This window comes from Gopherus evgoodei, chromosome 5, assembly GCF_007399415.2.
Source record: "Gopherus evgoodei ecotype Sinaloan lineage chromosome 5, rGopEvg1_v1.p, whole genome shotgun sequence".
Taxonomy (NCBI): domain Eukaryota; kingdom Metazoa; phylum Chordata; order Testudines; family Testudinidae; genus Gopherus; species Gopherus evgoodei.
In genome coordinates, this window is record NC_044326.1 from 42,800,769 (window position 1) to 42,819,621 (window position 18,853).

The 18,853-nt window shown below is 45.8% G+C and overlaps 1 protein-coding gene across 2 annotated transcripts in view; it reads right to left on the reverse strand.

Moving 5' to 3' along the window:
* Positions 1-18,853, reverse strand: part of ARAP2 (ArfGAP with RhoGAP domain, ankyrin repeat and PH domain 2) — a 210,458-nt gene that overhangs the window by 37,407 nt on the left and 154,198 nt on the right. For both annotated transcript variants that reach the window (XM_030564509.1, XM_030564510.1), the window contains 2 exons: positions 13,100-13,174; positions 11,852-11,969 (listed from right to left, as the gene is read on the reverse strand). In XM_030564509.1, coding sequence (XP_030420369.1) covers positions 11,852-11,969; positions 13,100-13,174 — 193 coding nt within the window. The remainder of the gene's footprint in view (positions 1-11,851; positions 11,970-13,099; positions 13,175-18,853) is intronic.

Below are 18,853 nucleotides of genomic sequence, written 5' to 3' on the forward strand. Positions count from 1 at the left end.
AACTTTTATTGAAGTAATCCTACTTTCTTCGCTTAAAAGGAAGAGATTTAGAAGTGGGGTGGCCCTTTAAATGTAATAACATTAAACCAACTCATTTCCTTTGTATAAAAGAGTCAAAATCCACCCTAAAGCAAAACAAAAAAAAACAAAAAAAAGGCAAGATGAATCTGGCATATCAACACATTTTCCTAGACTATAAATACTCCCAATGTAAACACCTACTCTTTTATTTATAGCTATATTTAAGACCACCTGTCATAATGAATTATATGGTACATAAATCATCATGCTAAAATGCATTAGCTATTTTGCTGGCAACATACATCCTTTACAAGCTAGTCATCTCACAAATATTACTAACAATGACATTGATCCTATTTGATAATATAGTACTATGAGTTCTCTGCAAAAGGCCAGATAATTTTACCAATTATTTCAACTGTTCTATATGTAAATAATTTAGCTGATTTTTAATATTGTAATTTCAGTATTTCTAACATCAAATGGTCAACATACACTTCCAATTACCCTGTTACTAAGGTCATTATGCATTTGCTAGTAAATATCCAAAACAAGTTATTTTGGTCTGAAATAGCAATAATGAGAAGGAAATTACATTTCAGATAATACAATAAGTTAATTTTCTTGACTTCTGGGGGTTCATTTTCAGCATAGTGCCCAAGAAATTGTTTGACAATACACAAAAAAGTGCAGCTCCCAGAGACTGCAGGGTAGACTCTAATGAACGGAATCTCCCGATTCCCTGGACAGGTGCCAATAGACAAGTACAATGATACATGCTAAAAATACTTTATCTTCTGTACTGATGTGTCTGAAAGAAGTTGTGATCATCAGCATGATCTGAAGCAAAACAAGCAAATCTTATCTGATTCTCCCAGTCTCTTCTCTTATTTGTGTCTTTTAGACTTAAGTTACTTGGGACAGGAACTGCATGGTCCACAGCATGACAAACAAATGTATTAAATAATAACATTAACAAAGGCAACTTGGAGGAGACAAAATATATTTTGTTGGCTCTTATCTCCCCAGTTTGGGTCCAGGAGTATAGCATGGCTAAGCTGTAATATTATATATATGAGCCCAATTAATTTTTATATATATTTCAGGCAAAGAATTAGAGAAGTGAAGATAATGAGATCTGAGCCTTTGAGGTCATTATGGGAGTCAATGGGAGTCTTTCCATTAATTTTAATGGAAGTTGAGTCAGGCCTTATCTGGAGCTGTGATGTGAACTTCTAAAACAAGGATTAATCCTGAGAGGCATTGAGTATCCACCTACTCCTATATCAGGATTAGGCCATAGTTAAATTTGTGGCAGACTAGCTTTAATGAGTTTAAAGCCAGAAGGGACTATTAGATATGACCTCCTGTATTTTATAGGCCTTTACATTTCACTCAGTTACCATTGTACTGAGCCAAATAACCCATGTTTAGCTAAAGTGTATCCATGAGAAAGGCATCCAATCTTGATTTGCAGCACATCTCTACACCCACTGTTATTTTTTCAATAAATGTTCTTATGTTTAGTTTGGTTAGATGTTTATGTCTGTACCTGCCATACAATGTTATATTAGTTTGAATGGCCAATATATCAATTTTGCCTCTTCTGTAGGCTGCAGTACTCTGTAGCACATAAACTAATATAAAGTTGCCTTTATTTTCAAGTCTCAATGGAAGTCTGAAATTAAATTTCTGGGCATTTTAATTTTCTTTAATCTGAAATTATATTAAAGCCAAAAGAAATGTGATACTTCGCTTCTGATCTCCTTTCCCTTTCCTCCTCTCTTCTGTTATTTAAAGATTAGCTATTTTTATATTTACTATATAAGGGGCAGTATTTCTTGCATGGTAACTTTTCTCCATTAGTCCTTCTCTTTAGTTTCAACCTTGGGAAGAGCTGTTCTTCTTCGAGTGATTGCTCACATCCATTCCAGGTAGGTGTGCGCGCCGCGCGTGCACGTTCGTCGGAAACTTTTTTACCCTAGCAACTCCAGTGGGCCGGCAGGTCGCCCCCTAGAGTGGCGCCGCCATGGCGCTCTATATATACCCCTGCCGGCCCGCCCGCTCCTCAGTTCCTTCTTACCGCCGTGTCGGTCGTTGGAACTGTGGAGCGCGGCTTAGCTGTCCTCCACGTCCCTAGCTCTCCTAGTTCTCTATCGCTTGTCTATCGTTTATCTCTAGTTCCATATAGTTGTTAATTAGTTTGTTAAGTAGATAGTTTAGTTAAATAGTTGTTAAGTAGTTCTTTGCCGGGGGCTTAGCCCTTCCCGGCACCCGGCGCCAGGCTCATGCCTGTTTTGCCGGGCTTCAAGCAGTGTGCGGCCTGCAAGAAGCCCATGCCTACCAGCGATCCCCACGAAGCGTGCCTGAAGTGCCTCGGGGAATCGCACAGATCTGACAAGTGCCGCATCTGTAAGGCTTTTAAGCCGAGGACAAAAAAGGAGAGGGATCAGAGGCTCCGAACTCTCCTAATGGAGGCGGCACTTGACCCGTCGGCTTCGCAGGCCGTGGTATCGGCACCGGCACCGGATCGCTCCGGCACCGAGAAGACTCCCCGGCACTGACCTTCTCCGGCACCGGAATCAGAGCCAAGGCCGTCGAAGTCTGATACTCCGGCCAGGCAGACCCGGCTTGAGCGCCCGGCCTCGACATCGGCCGCGGCGCCGCCGGCACCGTCAGCACCGTTGACTCCGGGCCTGGCGGGTCCGTTGAGTCCGGTGCCGCCGAGCTCCCCCATGAGATCTGGGGTTGAGATAGTGGTCCCATCCACACCGGAGACCTTCGCCTCGGCTCGGGACCTTATTGCCCTGACTGAGCCCACTCGGCTGCCACCCCCGGTACCTCCGGTGCGGGTTGTGTCCAGAGGCAAGCCCATGCTGTCGGCGCCGCCCAGAGACAGTCGTTCGCCATCCAGGTCCCGACGTCTTGGGCGCTCCAGATCCCGACGCCGCTCGCAGTCCCGGCATCGCTCCCCTCAGCGGTACCGGTCGCACTCGCGGCAACGGTCAGCATCGAGACGGTCGCGGTCAGGCTCCAGTCGGCGACACCGGCACCGCGACTCCAGGAGCAGGTCCCGACGCTACTCGCCGCACCGGTCGACCTCCCGGCGCCGAGCTGGTGGCAGGTCCCGGTCTCGGTCGACCTCCCGGCGCCGAGCTGGTGGTAGGTCCCGGTCGACCTCCCGGCACCGAGCTGGTGGCAGGTCCCGGTACCGAAGCGGCACCCAGTACCGATCAGGATCCCGGCACCGTGATAGATCCCGGTCCCGATCCCGGTCCCGGCACCGATATGACTCCCGGCACCGGTCCCCGGCACCGAGACGATCCTCCGTGCCGGCACGCGCAGACTCTTACCATCCGGGGTCGGCCCCGCCGTGGCCCTCGAGACAGCCGTCCGTATCTTCCCAGACGGACAGTGGGTATGCGCTGGGCACCGACCGGCAGGCGGCGCTGTTCGGGGATCCGCCGCTGCAAGACCAAGGCCCACAACAGTGGGGATTCTGGACACCCTGGGCATACCATCAGGCCCAGGGCCCCCAGCAGCTCCCTGCTAGACCGGCGACTGCGGAGCGTAGGGCCCCTGAAGCCTCCTTGTCTCGCCCCCCTCCCTCCCCGGAAGGGGAGGAAGGGTCCAAACAGCAGGACTCCGCTGTGGCTCCGGAGGCAGAGGCGAGGGCTGAGGAAGACCCTCAGTTGGACACTATCGTGCCTGGGGTCTCATCATCCTCCTCCCCGGATGAGGCGGTGGCGGGTACCTCCTCCAACAGTCCCCCCCCGCTGGATCTCAGGGCGCACCAGGACCTCCTCAGGCGATTGGCTCAAAACCTGAGTCTGCAGGCAGAGGAGGTCTCGGAGATAGAGGACCCAATTGTCACCATCCTCTCTTCTGATGCTCCCACCAGGGTCGCCCTGCCCTTCATACGGACCATCCAGGCCAACGCCAATACTATCTGGCAGTCCCCGGCCTCCATCCCTCCGACAGCGAAAGGAGTCGAGAAAAAGTACATGGCCCCTTCTAGGGGCTATGAATATCTACATGTTCACCCGACTCCCGGTTCACTGGTAGTGCAATCGGTGAACGATAGGGAGCGTCACGGCCAGAAGGCTCCGGCCCCCAAGTCCAGAGAGGCCAGGCGGATGGACCTCCTTGGCCGTAAGGTGTATTCGGCTGGGGCGCTGCAGCTCAGGGTCTCTAACCAGCAGGCCCTGCTGAGCAGATACGCCTTTAACTCCTGGGTGGCAGTGGACAAATTTAAGGAGCTGCTGCCACAGGATGCTCGCCAAGAGTTTACGGCCATCTTGGACGAAGGCAAGAAGGTCGCACGCACGGCCTTACAAGCCTCCTTGGACGCTGCGGACTCGGCTGCCCGCACCCTCGCGTCAGGAGTTACGATGCGTCGCATCTCCTGGCTGCAGGTTTCCGGCCTTCCGCCGGAGCTCCAGCACACTATACAGGACCTTCCTTTCGAAGGCCAGGGCCTGTTTTCCGATAAGACAGACCCCAGACTCAAGAGTCTAAAAGACAACAGGGTCATCATGCGGTCCCTCGGGATGCACACCCCCGTGACGCAGCGTAGACCCTTTAGGTCGCAACAACAGCAACAACGTAGGCCGTTTTCCCAGTTCCGCCAGCGGCAGGACCTTTACAGGCGCCGCGGCAGGAACGGCAGGCGCAGGCAGTCTGGGAACCAAGGGGGGCAGAACCAAGGCTCCTCAAAACCCCCGCCTGGTCCTAAGCCTTCATTTTGAAGGTGCGCCCGAGGGCGCGGTAACAGTTTCCCCTATGGATCTTTTCCCCCCGTTTTCAAACCGCCTTTCGTTTTTCCTCCCGGCGTGGTCCCAAATAACATCAGACCGCTGGGTCTTAAGCATGGTGCAGACGGGATACCGCCTGCAGTTTGTTTCGTTTCCTCCTTCCCGCCCTCCTTCCTCGTCCCTCTTCAGGGACCCCTCTCACGAGCAATTCCTTCGGCAGGAGGTGCAGACGCTCCTCAGCAAAGGAGCTATAGAGGCGGTTCCGGAAAACGAGAAAGGCAAAGGGTTTTATTCCCGCTACTTTCTGATCCCCAAGGCCAAGGGGGGCCTCAGGCCTATCCTCGACCTGCGAGAACTCAACAAATACCTCGTGAAGTTGAAGTTCCGCATGGTATCCCTGGGGACCATTATTCCATCCCTGGATCCGGGAGACTGGTACGCCGCCCTCGACATGCAGGACGCGTATTTCCACATTGCCATTTGGCCGCGCCACAGACGCTTTCTCCGCTTCGTTGTGGGGGCTCTTCATTATCAGTTTGCAGTCCTCCCATTCGGCCTGTCCACGGCCCCGAGGGTGTTTACAAAATGCATGGCAGTTGTCGTGGCGCATCTTCGGCGCAACCGTGTCCACGTGTTCCCTTATCTGGACGACTGGTTGATTCGGGGCACGTCGGAACAGCAGGTCAACAGCCATGTCCGCATGATCACCGCCATATTTGCAAGACTGGGCCTCTTGATAAACACAGACAAGTCCACTCTGAGGCCCACGCAGAAGGTGGAATTTATCGGGGCCGTCTTGGATGCCACTGTGGGCAGGGCCTCGCTGCCTCTGCAACGGTTCCAGACCATGGCGGCGATCGTTCAACGTTTGCGGTCAGCCCCATTGACGTCAGTGAGGACATGTCTAACCCTGTTAGGCCACATGGCGGCGTGCACTTTTGTGACCGGCTACGCTCGGCTCCACATGAGGCCTCTCCAGCTGTGGCTTATCAGTCATTACAGGCCGGCAAGGCAACCTTTAGACATGTTAGTCACAATCCCCCAGAAGGTCTTAGATTCTCTCGGCTGGTGGTTAGACCAGTCCGTATTATGTGCGGGTCTTCCCTTTCACCCCTCTCAGCCATCGGTATCCCTGACAACGGATGCCTCAGATCTAGGCTGGGGGGCCCACCTAGGGACCCTGCGGACACAGGGCCTGTGGTCCCAGGAGGAGGTGGGGCTCCACATCAACATACGGGAGTTGAGAGCGGTCCGCCTTGCTTGTCAAGCGTTTTGTCATCAGCTTCAGGGTCGTTGTGTCGCCGTGTTCACGGACAACACGACGACCATGTACTATATCAACAAGCAGGGCGGCACCAGGTCCTCCTCCCTGTGCCACGAGGCGATACGTCTCTGGGACTTTTGCGTAGCCCACTCCATTCACCTCAGGGCTTCCTTCCTCCCTGGAGTACGGAACACTCTGGCAGATCGATTGAGCAGATCCTTCCTGTCACACGAGTGGTCCCTTTGCCCGGACGTCGCTCTCTCCATTTTCCGGAGGTGGGGTTATCCCCGGGTGGACCTCTTCGCGTCCAAGGGGAACAGGAAGTGCCAAGCGTTCTGCTCCTTTCAGGGCAGGGAGCCGGGGTCGATAGCGGATGCCTTCCTCATCCAGTGGTCGACCCACCTGTACTATGCATTTCCCCCGTTCCCTCTGGTCCACAAGGTCCTCCTGAAGGTGCGCAGGGACAGGGCTCTCGTGATCATGGTGGCCCCGGCGTGGCCCAGGCAGCACTGGTACACCATGCTGCTGGACTTGGCCATAGCCGACCCAGTTCCCCTGCCCCTTCATCCGGACCTGATTACCCAGGACCACGGGACCCTCTGTCACCCAGACCTGCAGTCGCTGCACCTAGCGGCGTGGCTCCTGCGTGGCTGACTGGTTCCGAGCTGCGCTGCTCTACGCCTGTGAGAGAGGTGCTCTTGAGCAGCAGGAAACCGTCCACAAGAGCCACATATTCAGCGAAATGGAAGCGCTTCTCCTGTTGGTGCGTAGAGAGAAATCTCCGCCCTATGGAAGTTTCGGTTTCCGAAATCTTAGACTACGTTTTGTCCCTCAAAGGGCAAGGTCTGGCCTTATCGTCGTTGCGAGTCCACCTAGCAGCTATCTCCACCTTTCACCCGGGTGCGGACGGTCGCTCCGTTTTTTCTCACCCGACGGTGTCGAGATTCCTTAAAGGGCTGGAACGTTTATTCCCTAACGTCCGTCCCCCTGCTCCAACCTGGGATCTTAACCTGGTGTTGTCCCGGCTCATGGGACCCCCCTTTGAGCCGTTAGCTACTTGCTCCCTGCTCTACCTCTCTTGGAAAACGGCCTTTCTAGTGGCTATCACCTCAGCTCGACGGGTGTCGGAGCTCCGAGCTCTTGTGGTAGACCCCCCATATACGGTCTTCCACAAGGACAAGGTGCAGCTGAGGCCACACCCTGCTTTTCTGCCCAAGGTGGTCTCAGCCTTTCATGTCAACCAAGAGATTTTCCTTCCGGTTTTTTTCCCAAAACCTCACTCCTCAGGCAGGGAGCAGCAGCTCCACTCGTTGGATGTCCGTAGGGCTCTCGCGTTCTACATAGAGAGGACTAAGCCCTTCCGGAAATCCCCCCAACTTTTCGTGGCGGTAGCAGATCGTATGAAAGGTCTTCCTATCTCCTCCCAGAGGGTATCCTCTTGGGTTACGTCCTGTATCAGGACTTGTTATGACTTGGCCCATGTCCCTACGGGCCGTGTGACTGCGCATTCTACCAGGGCGCAGGCGTCGTCGCTGGCTTTCCTCGCCCGTGTGCCCATCCAGGAAATCTGTCGGGCAGCGACCTGGTCATCGGTCCACACCTTTGCTTCCCACTACGCCCTGGTCCAGCAGTCGAGGGAGGATGCGGCCTTCGGAACTGCAGTGCTCCGTGCCACGACTTCTCACTCCGACCCCACCGCCTAGGTATGGCTTGGGAGTCACCTACCTGGAATGGATGTGAGCAATCACTCGAAGAAGAAAAGACGGTTACTCACCTTTGTAACTGTTGTTCTTCGAGATGTGTTGCTCACATCCATTCCACACCCGCCCTCCTTCCCCACTGTCGGAGTAGCCGGCAAGAAGGAACTGAGGAGCGGGCGGGCCGGCAGGGGTATATATAGAGCGCCATGGCGGCGCCACTCTAGGGGGCGACCTGCCGGCCCACTGGAGTTGCTAGGGTAAAAAAGTTTCCGACGAACTTGCACGCGCGGCGCGCACACCTACCTGGAATGGATGTGAGCAACACATCTCGAAGAACAACAGTTACAAAGGTGAGTAACCGTCTTTTTTTAAGTTTAGCCAGGACTCCACAGAATCTCTGCTGAAAAGTGCCTCTCCCGGGTTTACTAATCTCATCTCCCACCTCCAACAATTTACCCGCTTCCTGTGTTGCACAGGTTCCTCCCCTCAACTCTGAGGAGTAGGGATTATAGGCTGCTTGTGTCAGTAGGTCCCTCAGGCAGACTTTCAAACAATAGAAACATACAGACTTCTGTTGACTTAACCGAGACATTGAATCAGGTCTCCTGTGTTTAGTTAGTTTGCCTCCTATTTATTAACTCCCTGAACTTTGCAAATGTCTGGCTTTTATTGGCTTCCCCCAGACCCTTATCATACACAAGGCTTGTAGGGTCTCCCCCTAAACTTGGTTTTACACCACCTCCAACATCACTAGTTCAGTCAGCCTTTGAGGCCAACGCTGTACTTGTCATTGCATCCAAAATACTTCACAACCTAGCTTACCTGCGCCTTTGCTTTTATCTCTTTCCACTGCCCCCGCCCCCTCCTTTCATATCCCCTTAAATCCTCATTTGCCAAATTTGTACTTCATTTCAATACTTCAGCAAATGAGTACATTTCAGGTACTATCTAAATAATAAAAGATCTGTTTGTATTCATCATTTGTCATTGCAGTAAGTCAAAATAAGTAAGTCAATTAAATGCCAAAGTTTTGTGATCCCTCTGGCTGCATTACAGGTAGGAGTCTTTGACGCCATTACAACCTCTTTGGAGCCAAACAATGCTCATGCATTCTAAAATGTTGAGGAGAGTTTGGGCACTTAATTTAATTGAAAGGTGGTGATTCAATCCCATCATGTCTGCTGATACTGCTAGGCCAGCACTAAGTATGGCAGCAATTCCGGTAATTCTTTAAGACAGGGATTCTCAACCTTTTTCTTTCTGAGCCCACTTTCCCCTGCCACATGCTTTAAAAACTCTACGGCCCACCTGTGTCATAACAACAGGTTTTCTGCACATAAAAGACATGGCCGGCATTAGGTGGTAGTAAGCAGGGCCTCCTGCCACAGGGGCCCCTGCAAAGCTACATTGCTCAGCCTTTGGCTTCAAGTTTGGGTGGAGGGGCTCAGGGCCTGGGCGTCTACCTCATGTGGCAGAGTTTCCTGTCCTGAGTCCCAGTGAGTCTAATGCTGGCCCTGCTTGGCGGCCCCCCTGAAACCTGATCGCCCCCTCCCCACCCAGGGACATCAGACCCCTGATTGAAAACCCCTGCTTTAAGGGATTTTCAAAATTATATTCCAGATCATGTGTTTTGGGATTATCCATGGCAATCCAGGGAATTTGACAACCTGACTTTTCATAACTTTCCTCCCATTTAATTTATTGTTTTTAAATTTAATAAAGAATGACCCATGTTAAAGAAATAAATGACTTCGCACTTTGCAAAAACCACCACCAAACTATACATGTACCACGTTATTCTATACCACACACACACACACACACAGAAATGTAAAATCTCAATAAACCCTACTTTGTACACACTATACATGCTTTTTTCCTAAGACTGTGTATATCTTTCAAAATGTCAAAATGGACCCTGTGGTTAGTGAGTGGGTGACAAGATACAAAATATTAGTAATAATATGTCAATGATGGCATAGCTGCCGTCCTTCTCTTACTATGTTTAAATTTATAATAGAATGTACTTTCATTTTAATAACCTCTGTCACTTTAACCATGAGTTCCAGCATTAAAATTGCACTCCAAGTGTTGGATTAGTAGAAGATATTTAGTACTTATAACACTTTTTTTAATTTCTCCTTAAAACTTACGAACTATATTGCGACCTTTTGGCCTTTGGCGTTGACAGCTTTACAGTGATATTTACAGCAGTGTTCCAAGACCTCATTATGTATCTTACAGCCCAGTGCGATAAATGTAAAATGTAAAACACTTCTGATTGTGTTTTTTTCTAGCTTTTTAAAAGTAAATTGACTGAAAGAAATTAACAAGAGTGCATTCTCTCTAAAGAACTGCATACTTTCTTCAAGCACCTTCTCCCCTACAGTCAGTATTACTTAGAACCAAATGCTGATCTTCCATTGTTTTTTTTTTCCTGGAAGTATGGGCCATAAGTTTACCAAGAACCAACAACATTTTTCTACACATATTTATGAGCCTTCAAGCCAACTTATTAAATCAGTTTTTACTGAACTAAATTGGAGGAAAGGATCACTTTGAAATTCTGATGCCCAAAGAGGTGGAATGGGCCTTTGTTATATTAACAGGCTTTCTGTTTTGACTTTTAGTTTTAGGTTTCCGCTACAAGTAAGATGAAGTTTACTTACCTGGAACTGGAGATTCTTAGAGATGTGTCGTCCCTATTTGTATTCCATACATGGGTGCACACACGTGCCATGCTCCTGAGTCCAGAAGTTTTCCTTAACAGTATCTATTGACCCACATGTGCATCGTGCTTCCTCTTGTGCTCGCAGCCAAGGGCACATAATAGGTTGTGCGGGTTAACGCCTCTCCAGTGTCCTTCTTACCGCTGAGTCGACCAGTCCACAGCAGAGGGGATGGAGGGTGGGTATTGGAATACAAATAGGGACCAGACATCTCGTAGAACCTCCAGTTACAGGTAAGTAAACCTCCTCTTCTCCTTCGAGCGATAGTTCCTATATGTGTTCTATATGTGGGTGAGTAGCAAGCAGCGATCAGCATGGAGGTGGATGTGAGAGGAAGTGCAATCTGTAGTACCGCATGGCCTACAGTGGAATCTGCAGCTATTGTTTGGTCGACGTGAGTGTGGAGATGAGTCCCAGGGTACACAACAGATGTCTTGCCATGGGACATCTGCAAGGCAGGCTGATGTGGCTGCTTGTGCTTATATAGAGTGCACTGTGACTTCATCAGGTGGTGGCACATTAGATTGTGTTTAGCATTTGTGGATGCACTTGGAGACCCATCTGGAGATTCACTCGCAGCAGAAGGCTTGGCCCTTGGATCAATCAGCAATGGTTACAAATAGTTTCAGTGATGTGCAAAAGGAACTACTATCTACACCTATAACTATATACAAATGGATAGAAGTCGCTGTCATAGCAAAAGCTAAGAGTGCAAGGGAACAAGGGTTCTGACTAAGGCCATACGGCAGTGTGACAGGGTGCTAAGCAGAAAATTGCTTAGCCAACCCTCTGTCACTCCAGCTCCAATTAAGGGAGGTGAATTGGAGCTGGGTAGACCACCTGTCCCTGATCAAGGAAGCTTGAGAAGCTGCTGCCTCAACAGGCTGGGGCTGGATAAGAGCCCCAAAGGGAAGGAAGTCAGGGTGGGAGCTGGAAAGAGGAAAGGTGCAGTAGAGGAAAAACAGATAGCTTGCCCCCCTCTCCTGCTGGTGGACTGCAAGAAGGGGACTACTTGTATGGTGGAAAGGTGATGGGAATACAGCCTGTAAATAAAAGCACCAGGTGGGCACTTCACCTAAAGGTCTCTGGATGACTCTCTCACTGCCAGCAGGGGAAGGGATGCTGTTACAGGCAGTAACAGGGAACCAGAGACGCATTGACCCACCTGAAATATTATACCCTCATCTCTGAGCACAAGGGGACACTGCTAAGGAAAAACTTCCAGACTTAGATGCCTGGCACACATCCACATCCATGTACGGAATACATGTAGGGCCATCACTCGAAGAAGAGCTAGGGAGTTTTGATTTGGTTAACTTTCCAAAATAAACCAATAATAATGTGGTAAGAAAACACAAATATTGTTGAAAAAAAGTCACTAACCTAGCTCTCCATTTTCAATCACTTCAAAAGCAGCCCAGATCTCATCCTTGTTGGGAATGATGTTTTTTATTCCTAATACATCATTAGTTAATTCTTCTGCCTCTGTCAAAGGCGATACCTGTGATACAGATTGTAGCAGTTCAAAATTTAATACATAGTTTCTGAAGTACTAATTGCTTCTGACTTGTGCAGACATTTTATACTTTTGTGATGGAAAAACAGTCCAACTTTTTCTTTTTAAGTAGAATCATAGAAATACCAAGTTTGTGAATCCAGTAATTATTTCTCAAATTGCTGGCCAGTACATTTTCATCAATTTTGCTGCATCAGATTGGAAGTTATCCAGCTAAAAACTGTAACTTCAAACCTTTTCCTTTATCTTTACCCTTCCTTCCCCAAAATTAAAGCACTACAGCTCAGTTCCATGTGAAACAGAAAGAAAGAGCATGCTATGATCTAACAGGTAACAATTACTACAGACACACTGTTTTTTGGTACCGTTCTCCCTCCCTGACTCTCTCTCATCCCAGTCAATGATACTGGAATTTTTTGGTCTTTAAAAACAAAACAAAAACATCCAGGGTTTTTTTGGCTGATATGTCCCATGCAGCATAAAATGATAATAAAATGGAACTAGACAACCCTAACAAGGTTAATAGGTATCTTGCTAAAATTGCTTTTCTAATCATATCCATCCTTCATTATTGCAGAAATTTAATGTTCTCCTTTACATTTGAACATTAGAGCAGTACTGCTTAGAGCCCAGTACTTTTCAGGAGCTCTGTTAGACCCGAGGCTGGAAATCTCAATTATAGTGAGTGGGGAGGTTAGGCTTCTCTGCACCTAAGCAAGGCAGACAGCCTTGGGCAGAAAGAGACATCAGGAGGAAGGCCTTCTAAATAACCTTGTGCTGCTAAATAAACTGCAGAAATCACTAGGCAATTGTTAGCGGTGTTGCTGTGAGTATCAATACTGCTGTACTCTGCCATAAAACTGAAAGTGGAGGTCTCTGCTTTAAAATTATGCCATAGCCTTCTGCTTAAAAGTACAAGAGAAATACTATTTACAGATTTCAATTAAGCCATAGCTTGACTGTAAAAAGAAAAATTAAATAAAGATGGGAAAAGACATGAACTAATAAACACAAATGTAACAAGAGACACGCTAAAACTACATACAAAGAAAACAAATTCGTTTCACTCCATAAAAAAAGTTTATCAACAAGTTATAACAATTTTACATACTAACCCTGATTATAATACTACAGTCTGGCTCTTTTCTTTCCACATAAACTTCAATTAACAAATCTCCAGCTTGGGAAACCTAAAACAAAACACATAAGTTACAAAACTTAAAATGCTTAAAAATGTATACAGCTTTTTTCATAATTGGGAAAATATAATCATTATTTCACAGCATTAATAGAATCTTTTCAACACACAAACCTTCTTCCATTTTCTAAGCTGCAGAAAGCACCAGGCACTGACTCTGGGAGAAGCCATTCTGCTCCATCTGATCAATCATAGATAGGGCTCTGTGTCTGTCTTGGAGGTTGCAGAAAACATGGACTTTCCATGACCTCTGACTTCTGCAGTGGTCAGTGTGGCTGTCCCCAGTCCGCCCAAACAGCTGGCTCTGGGGTCAGCCACTGCTCAGGCTGCTCTGGGCAGTGTTCCCCAGGGCGGCCGGAGCAGCCACTGGCCCTGCTCCTCTATCCACCAGCAGCGACTCCCCTCTCTCCCCCCAAGATTTAGTCAGGGCTATTTATAGTATAAATCATGGACAGCTCACGGGCCATGAATTTTTGTTTATTGCCTGTGACCTGTCCGTGACTTTTACTAAAAATACCCTTGACTAAATCGTAGCCTAATCATAGGAAGTCTCTACCATCGGGTTGGCAACTGATTCAGGAAGAAATCTGAACTTGACTAATGCAGACATGATCACATCTATCAAAATGCATATGAATTTTGAAGTATAGGTTCAGGAACAGGAATTCTAGCTATACCAGTCATGGGTGAACATTATTGGGAAAACAGCCTGTGCTTCAGAGATCCACCTCCAGATTGCAAGTCAGAAGAGATCTGTGTTTAGTTGTCCAAGCTTAGAAATTCAATCTGTCATATTAGCCCAACTGTATGGTCAGAAGTTGATCTCAAATTTACCTGATTCATTCACCAACATAAACACATTTCACAACTATGATAAAAGAACAACTTGGGGTAGGAGAGTTTGTAAGGCTCCTAATGCCCTTTGCATGGCAAAAGTTCTATTTCTCAGAGATTTTAAACTCTTCATCCACAACCACAAACCAGACAGGAGTTAATGAAACTCGCCCTGGCAGCACAGCCAGCTCATATTGTCATATGGTCCCCTGTTGCTGCACCTGCAGAACAACTGATGTTCCTGAGCATGATTCCTGGCAAAGTCAATGGAACTGAAATTAAAATTCTCTGCCTTAAAATGACAGTGGGAAGTTAAAGATGGTCCATTTGCAGCTTCTAGGTTGTTTTCCTAGGGTATTAAGCTGACTGGAGCATCTGCTCTCCAGCACCGTACCTTTGCTATCTACATCACAAATTACTACTGAAGAAGAACTTGTATGGGGTTTGGAGAAGACATAGCATACATGGTATATAACTCTTCAATATGATTCTTTTTTCCTTTCAACTTAGTTCATCATTCATTTGCTTCCCCTCACAGGATGAAGGAGAATATATAGCTCTTTATATAAGAAAGCCAATGGTTTGGATTTTGGGTGGTGGTGGTGATAAAATGTGGGACAAACTTTAATAAGAAACAAGGAAACAATTAATTAGAAATATCATTAACTAAAATAGTTTAAAAACAACATTTAAAGTTCAATCCTCCCTAGCGCTTGCACACGCTTTTTTGCTTTGTTAATTATTTCATGAAAGAATACGATCATAAAAATGTCTATTTACAGTGGGTATTTATCACCTTCAGTATTTACATTAACTGAGGGTTTGTGTTGTTTGCAATAAAAAGTATAGTGAAACATCAAATTCCTGATAACAGTAAAGACTGGTGGTCAGTAAAAGTTAATGGTACCTATGTAATCCTGTACGGGCATATATTTTAGAAATATGTATGACTTTAGTAAGTGGTGAAGTTGAAAAAAAGACAAAAGCTCATTCAGTGAAAATAATGGCACGTAAATGTATAAAAAACGAAAAGGAAATTTCTACATGCAATGTTTAATCATTTTGTGGAATTCACTGTTGCAAAAGTCAAAGTTTTAAGATAAAATGAAGATCTTCAAAAAAAAAATCTGAGATCATTAATAGCATGTGTGGTATGCATACTAAGTGCAACCAAACCATCTGCTTCCAATTAGAAATAAAACAAGGTTTCTGTCCCCCACACATTTACACTCTCCATGGACATCTTCAGGCAATCGGCTAAAGGCTTCAAGGATATTTTTTTTTCACTCCCATCTAGACATCAGATATTGGCCAACACTGAAAATAGGACGCTTAGTTTAATGGGCCAGTGGTCTGGCAAATATTGTGCTAATAAGTAGAATTTTTTTATGATAAGATTAAAGAAACTGATTCTATGTTGACTATATATTAGTTCATATATCCAGAAATATAAATTGTAACAATTTTGGTAACTCAGACCTTTATTAAGGACTTGATTATGGAAGCAAAGTGAAAACAAAATTTAATGATGACCAAGTGGAAAATATAAAAAACTCCAAACTAATTCTTTTTTTTTTAAAATGACTAGATAGAGAATTTTCCATAGGAATCTGGCTTACTCATTCATAACCATAAAGCCATCTACATTGTGGACGACAAATTTCATTGTTCCAAAGAGAAAATATCAAGTTACTAAAGTACTGAGGCTAGATGCAGAACCTATGCTCTTAAGAAGATAGTCATATGCCAATTTAAAGGGGCATAATTTGAAATTCTGTGATTGTGTATGCAGTAGCAGGAGTTCTGGGAAGATATAATATGAAAGAGAATGAAAAAAGAGTGTGGGGAAAGGGAGAGGTTAATAGTTAATTTGAAAAAAACTGGACCTTTCATATTTGATCCAATATCAAGACTAGCATCGAAATGATGGTAAGTACAATAATTTGGGTCACAATTCTGAGACACAGACACACAATCATGCTATACAACGCACACTTACATGAATATATATGGGTTAAAATCTGAGGAGGCTGAACAGGGTGAACAGATTCAAGCTTAATAGTGTAGGTAATAGGATACTGAATAGAATAATGAGGTAGCAAGGGAAGCTATGAAAAAAAAATGATTAGTTTACAGAGACTGAAAAGTAAATACACTGCATCACTCAATTTCTACAAAAACTGACATAATGGAGAAATTGTGACTTTAAAGTTAGTTTAGCCCCTGAGAATAGAAAACTATTGGAAGCATTTATGAGGGAAAACATTATGAAGCTACTTTGAAGAAAAGTTCTTAATTACAGTGGTACAGACTCTGAAAATCTTATTTCCTGGTAAAGTTTGCTTTTTTATATTACAAAATAGGGTTGCAAGAAAGAATGAAGCTGACATTTGATTTCTACTGGGCTTATGTAAACAACTGTACATAAACGAAATGTGCTGAAAATTACAAATAGCTGGCAAAATGTTTGGCAGATAGAACACACAGTGGTCAATGAACTGCCAACTGGAATGGAAAACGAGATCATCATAAGTGACATTTCAGACATGAGACCTTTCTTGGGTTGCAAAAGAAATCTGGGCACGTTAGCTTTTCCGTATAGTTTTCTATATCAGCAGCACAGAGAAAATGATATAGGTCTAACCTCCCCTTTAAGTTTGTTCATTTTAAGTACCTGCATTATTTACTCTCCCTGCTCTAGCTCCTACATGTATGTATTATGATGGAACAGCAACTATATTTCCAGAGAGCAGTGTTTTGACTCTCAGACCTTAATTGCAATAAGATTCTCACTCAGGCTACACCTACACTTGGAGTGTGATTTCCAGCTTGCATAGACATGCTAGTTCTTATAGAGCTAATGCATGACAAACAGTAGTATGACTGTGGAAACATAGGCTACTAACTCTCTTTACAGAAGCAGCTGCCTCCCTCTCCAACTGACTTGATACAGTAATGAAGTTGGGAGAGTTTTCCTAAATTGCTTGTCTGCTTAAACTGCGGTGATAGGAGCATGGGGGATTTTGTTGCCTTTCTTGATCTATCACCTCTCCTTTTTCTATATAAGGGTTGGGGGAGAGGGTGAATAGGGTCTTGAAGGCAGGGAAGCAGCCTCATAGGCTATGAGCTGCAGAGAGCTGCTTTCCTGCCTTTGAGAGCCTATATACAGTACACACGCATGCACACAGACGCACTGCAGATGTGGTGTGGATGCAGATAAAAGATAGAGTGCAGATTGTGAGTCAGATACAAGTGGATTCTTGTGGATGCAGATCGGATGCAGACACGTATTTTTGTATCCATGCAGGGTTCTACATACGGTTACGTAAGCAGGACAGCTAATCCATGCTCTTTGCCACGGCTACACTACTATTTGTAGCATGCTAGGTCTAGCTGAGTCAGTGCATGGTTGTCATGAGATCAGAATCACACACGCCTCTGGCTCCAAGTTTAGATGTAGCCAAAATTTCAAAGGACTAGATGACTATGTACCTTATGCAGTATCACTTGGCAGCCAGCTGCAAGTCACTTTCATAATACTAAAGAGGAAGGTTGAGGTTTTTAAAAGCACTCAGTATTGGACGAACTCTCTTCCCAGTGAAGTCCATGGTAATACTCATTAATTTCAATAGAACATAACAACCACCAAACAGAGCAACACTTTAGGTTGATTTTCTAAGTAATAATAATATGAAGCATTCTAGTGTCCAGTTTATACCCATTTGTTCTTGTATCTACATTGGTACTAAGCTTAAATAATTCCTCTCCCTCCCTAATATTAATCCCTCTGATATATTTATAAAGAGCAAGCACATCCCCGCTCAGCCTTCTTCTGGCTAGACTAAACAAGCCAAGGTCTTTGAGTCTCCTTTCATATGACAGGTTTTCCATTCCTTGGATCATCCTAGTAGCCCGTCTCTGAACCTGTTCCAGTTTAAATTCATCCTTCTTAAACATGGGAGACCAGAACTGCCCACAGTATTCCAGGTGGGGTCTCACCAGTGCCTTATATAACGGTACTAAAACCTCCTTATCTTTGCTGGAAATACCACGCCTGATGCATCCTAAAACCATATTAGCTTTTTTAACGACCATATCACATTGGCGGCTCATAGTCGTCCTTTGATCTACCAATACCCCAAGGTCCTTCTCCTCCTCTGTTGCTTCCAATTGATGCGTCCCCAATGTATATCTAAAGTTCTTATTATTAATCCCTAAGTGCATGACCTTGCACTTTTCATTATTAAATTTCATCCTATTACTATTACTCCAGTTTACAAGGTCATCCAGATCTTTCTGTATGATATCCCGGGCTTTCTCCGTGTTAGCAATACCCCTCAGCTTTGTGTCAACCGCAAACTTTATTAGCACATTCCCGCTTTTTGTGCCAAGGTCAGTAATAAAAAGGTTAAATAAGATTGGTCCCAAAACCGATCTTTGAGGAACCCCATTAGTAACCTCCTTCCAGCCTGACAGTTCACCGTTCAGTACGACCCGTTGTAGTCTCCCCTTTAACCAGCTCCATATCCACCTTTCAATTTTCATATTGATCCCCACCTTTTCCAATTTGACTAATAATTCCGCATGTGGAACCGTGTCAAATGCCTTACTGAAATCGAGGTAAATTAGGTCTACCGCATTTCCCTTGTCTAAATAATCTGTCACCTTCTCAAAGAAGGAGATCAGGTTGGTTTGGCACGATCTACCTTTAGTAAAACCATGTTGTAATTTGTCACAATTACCATTGACCTCAATGTCCTTAACTACTTTCTCCTTCAAAATTTTTTCCAAGACCTTACATACTATAGATGTCAAACTAACAGGCCTATTGTTACTC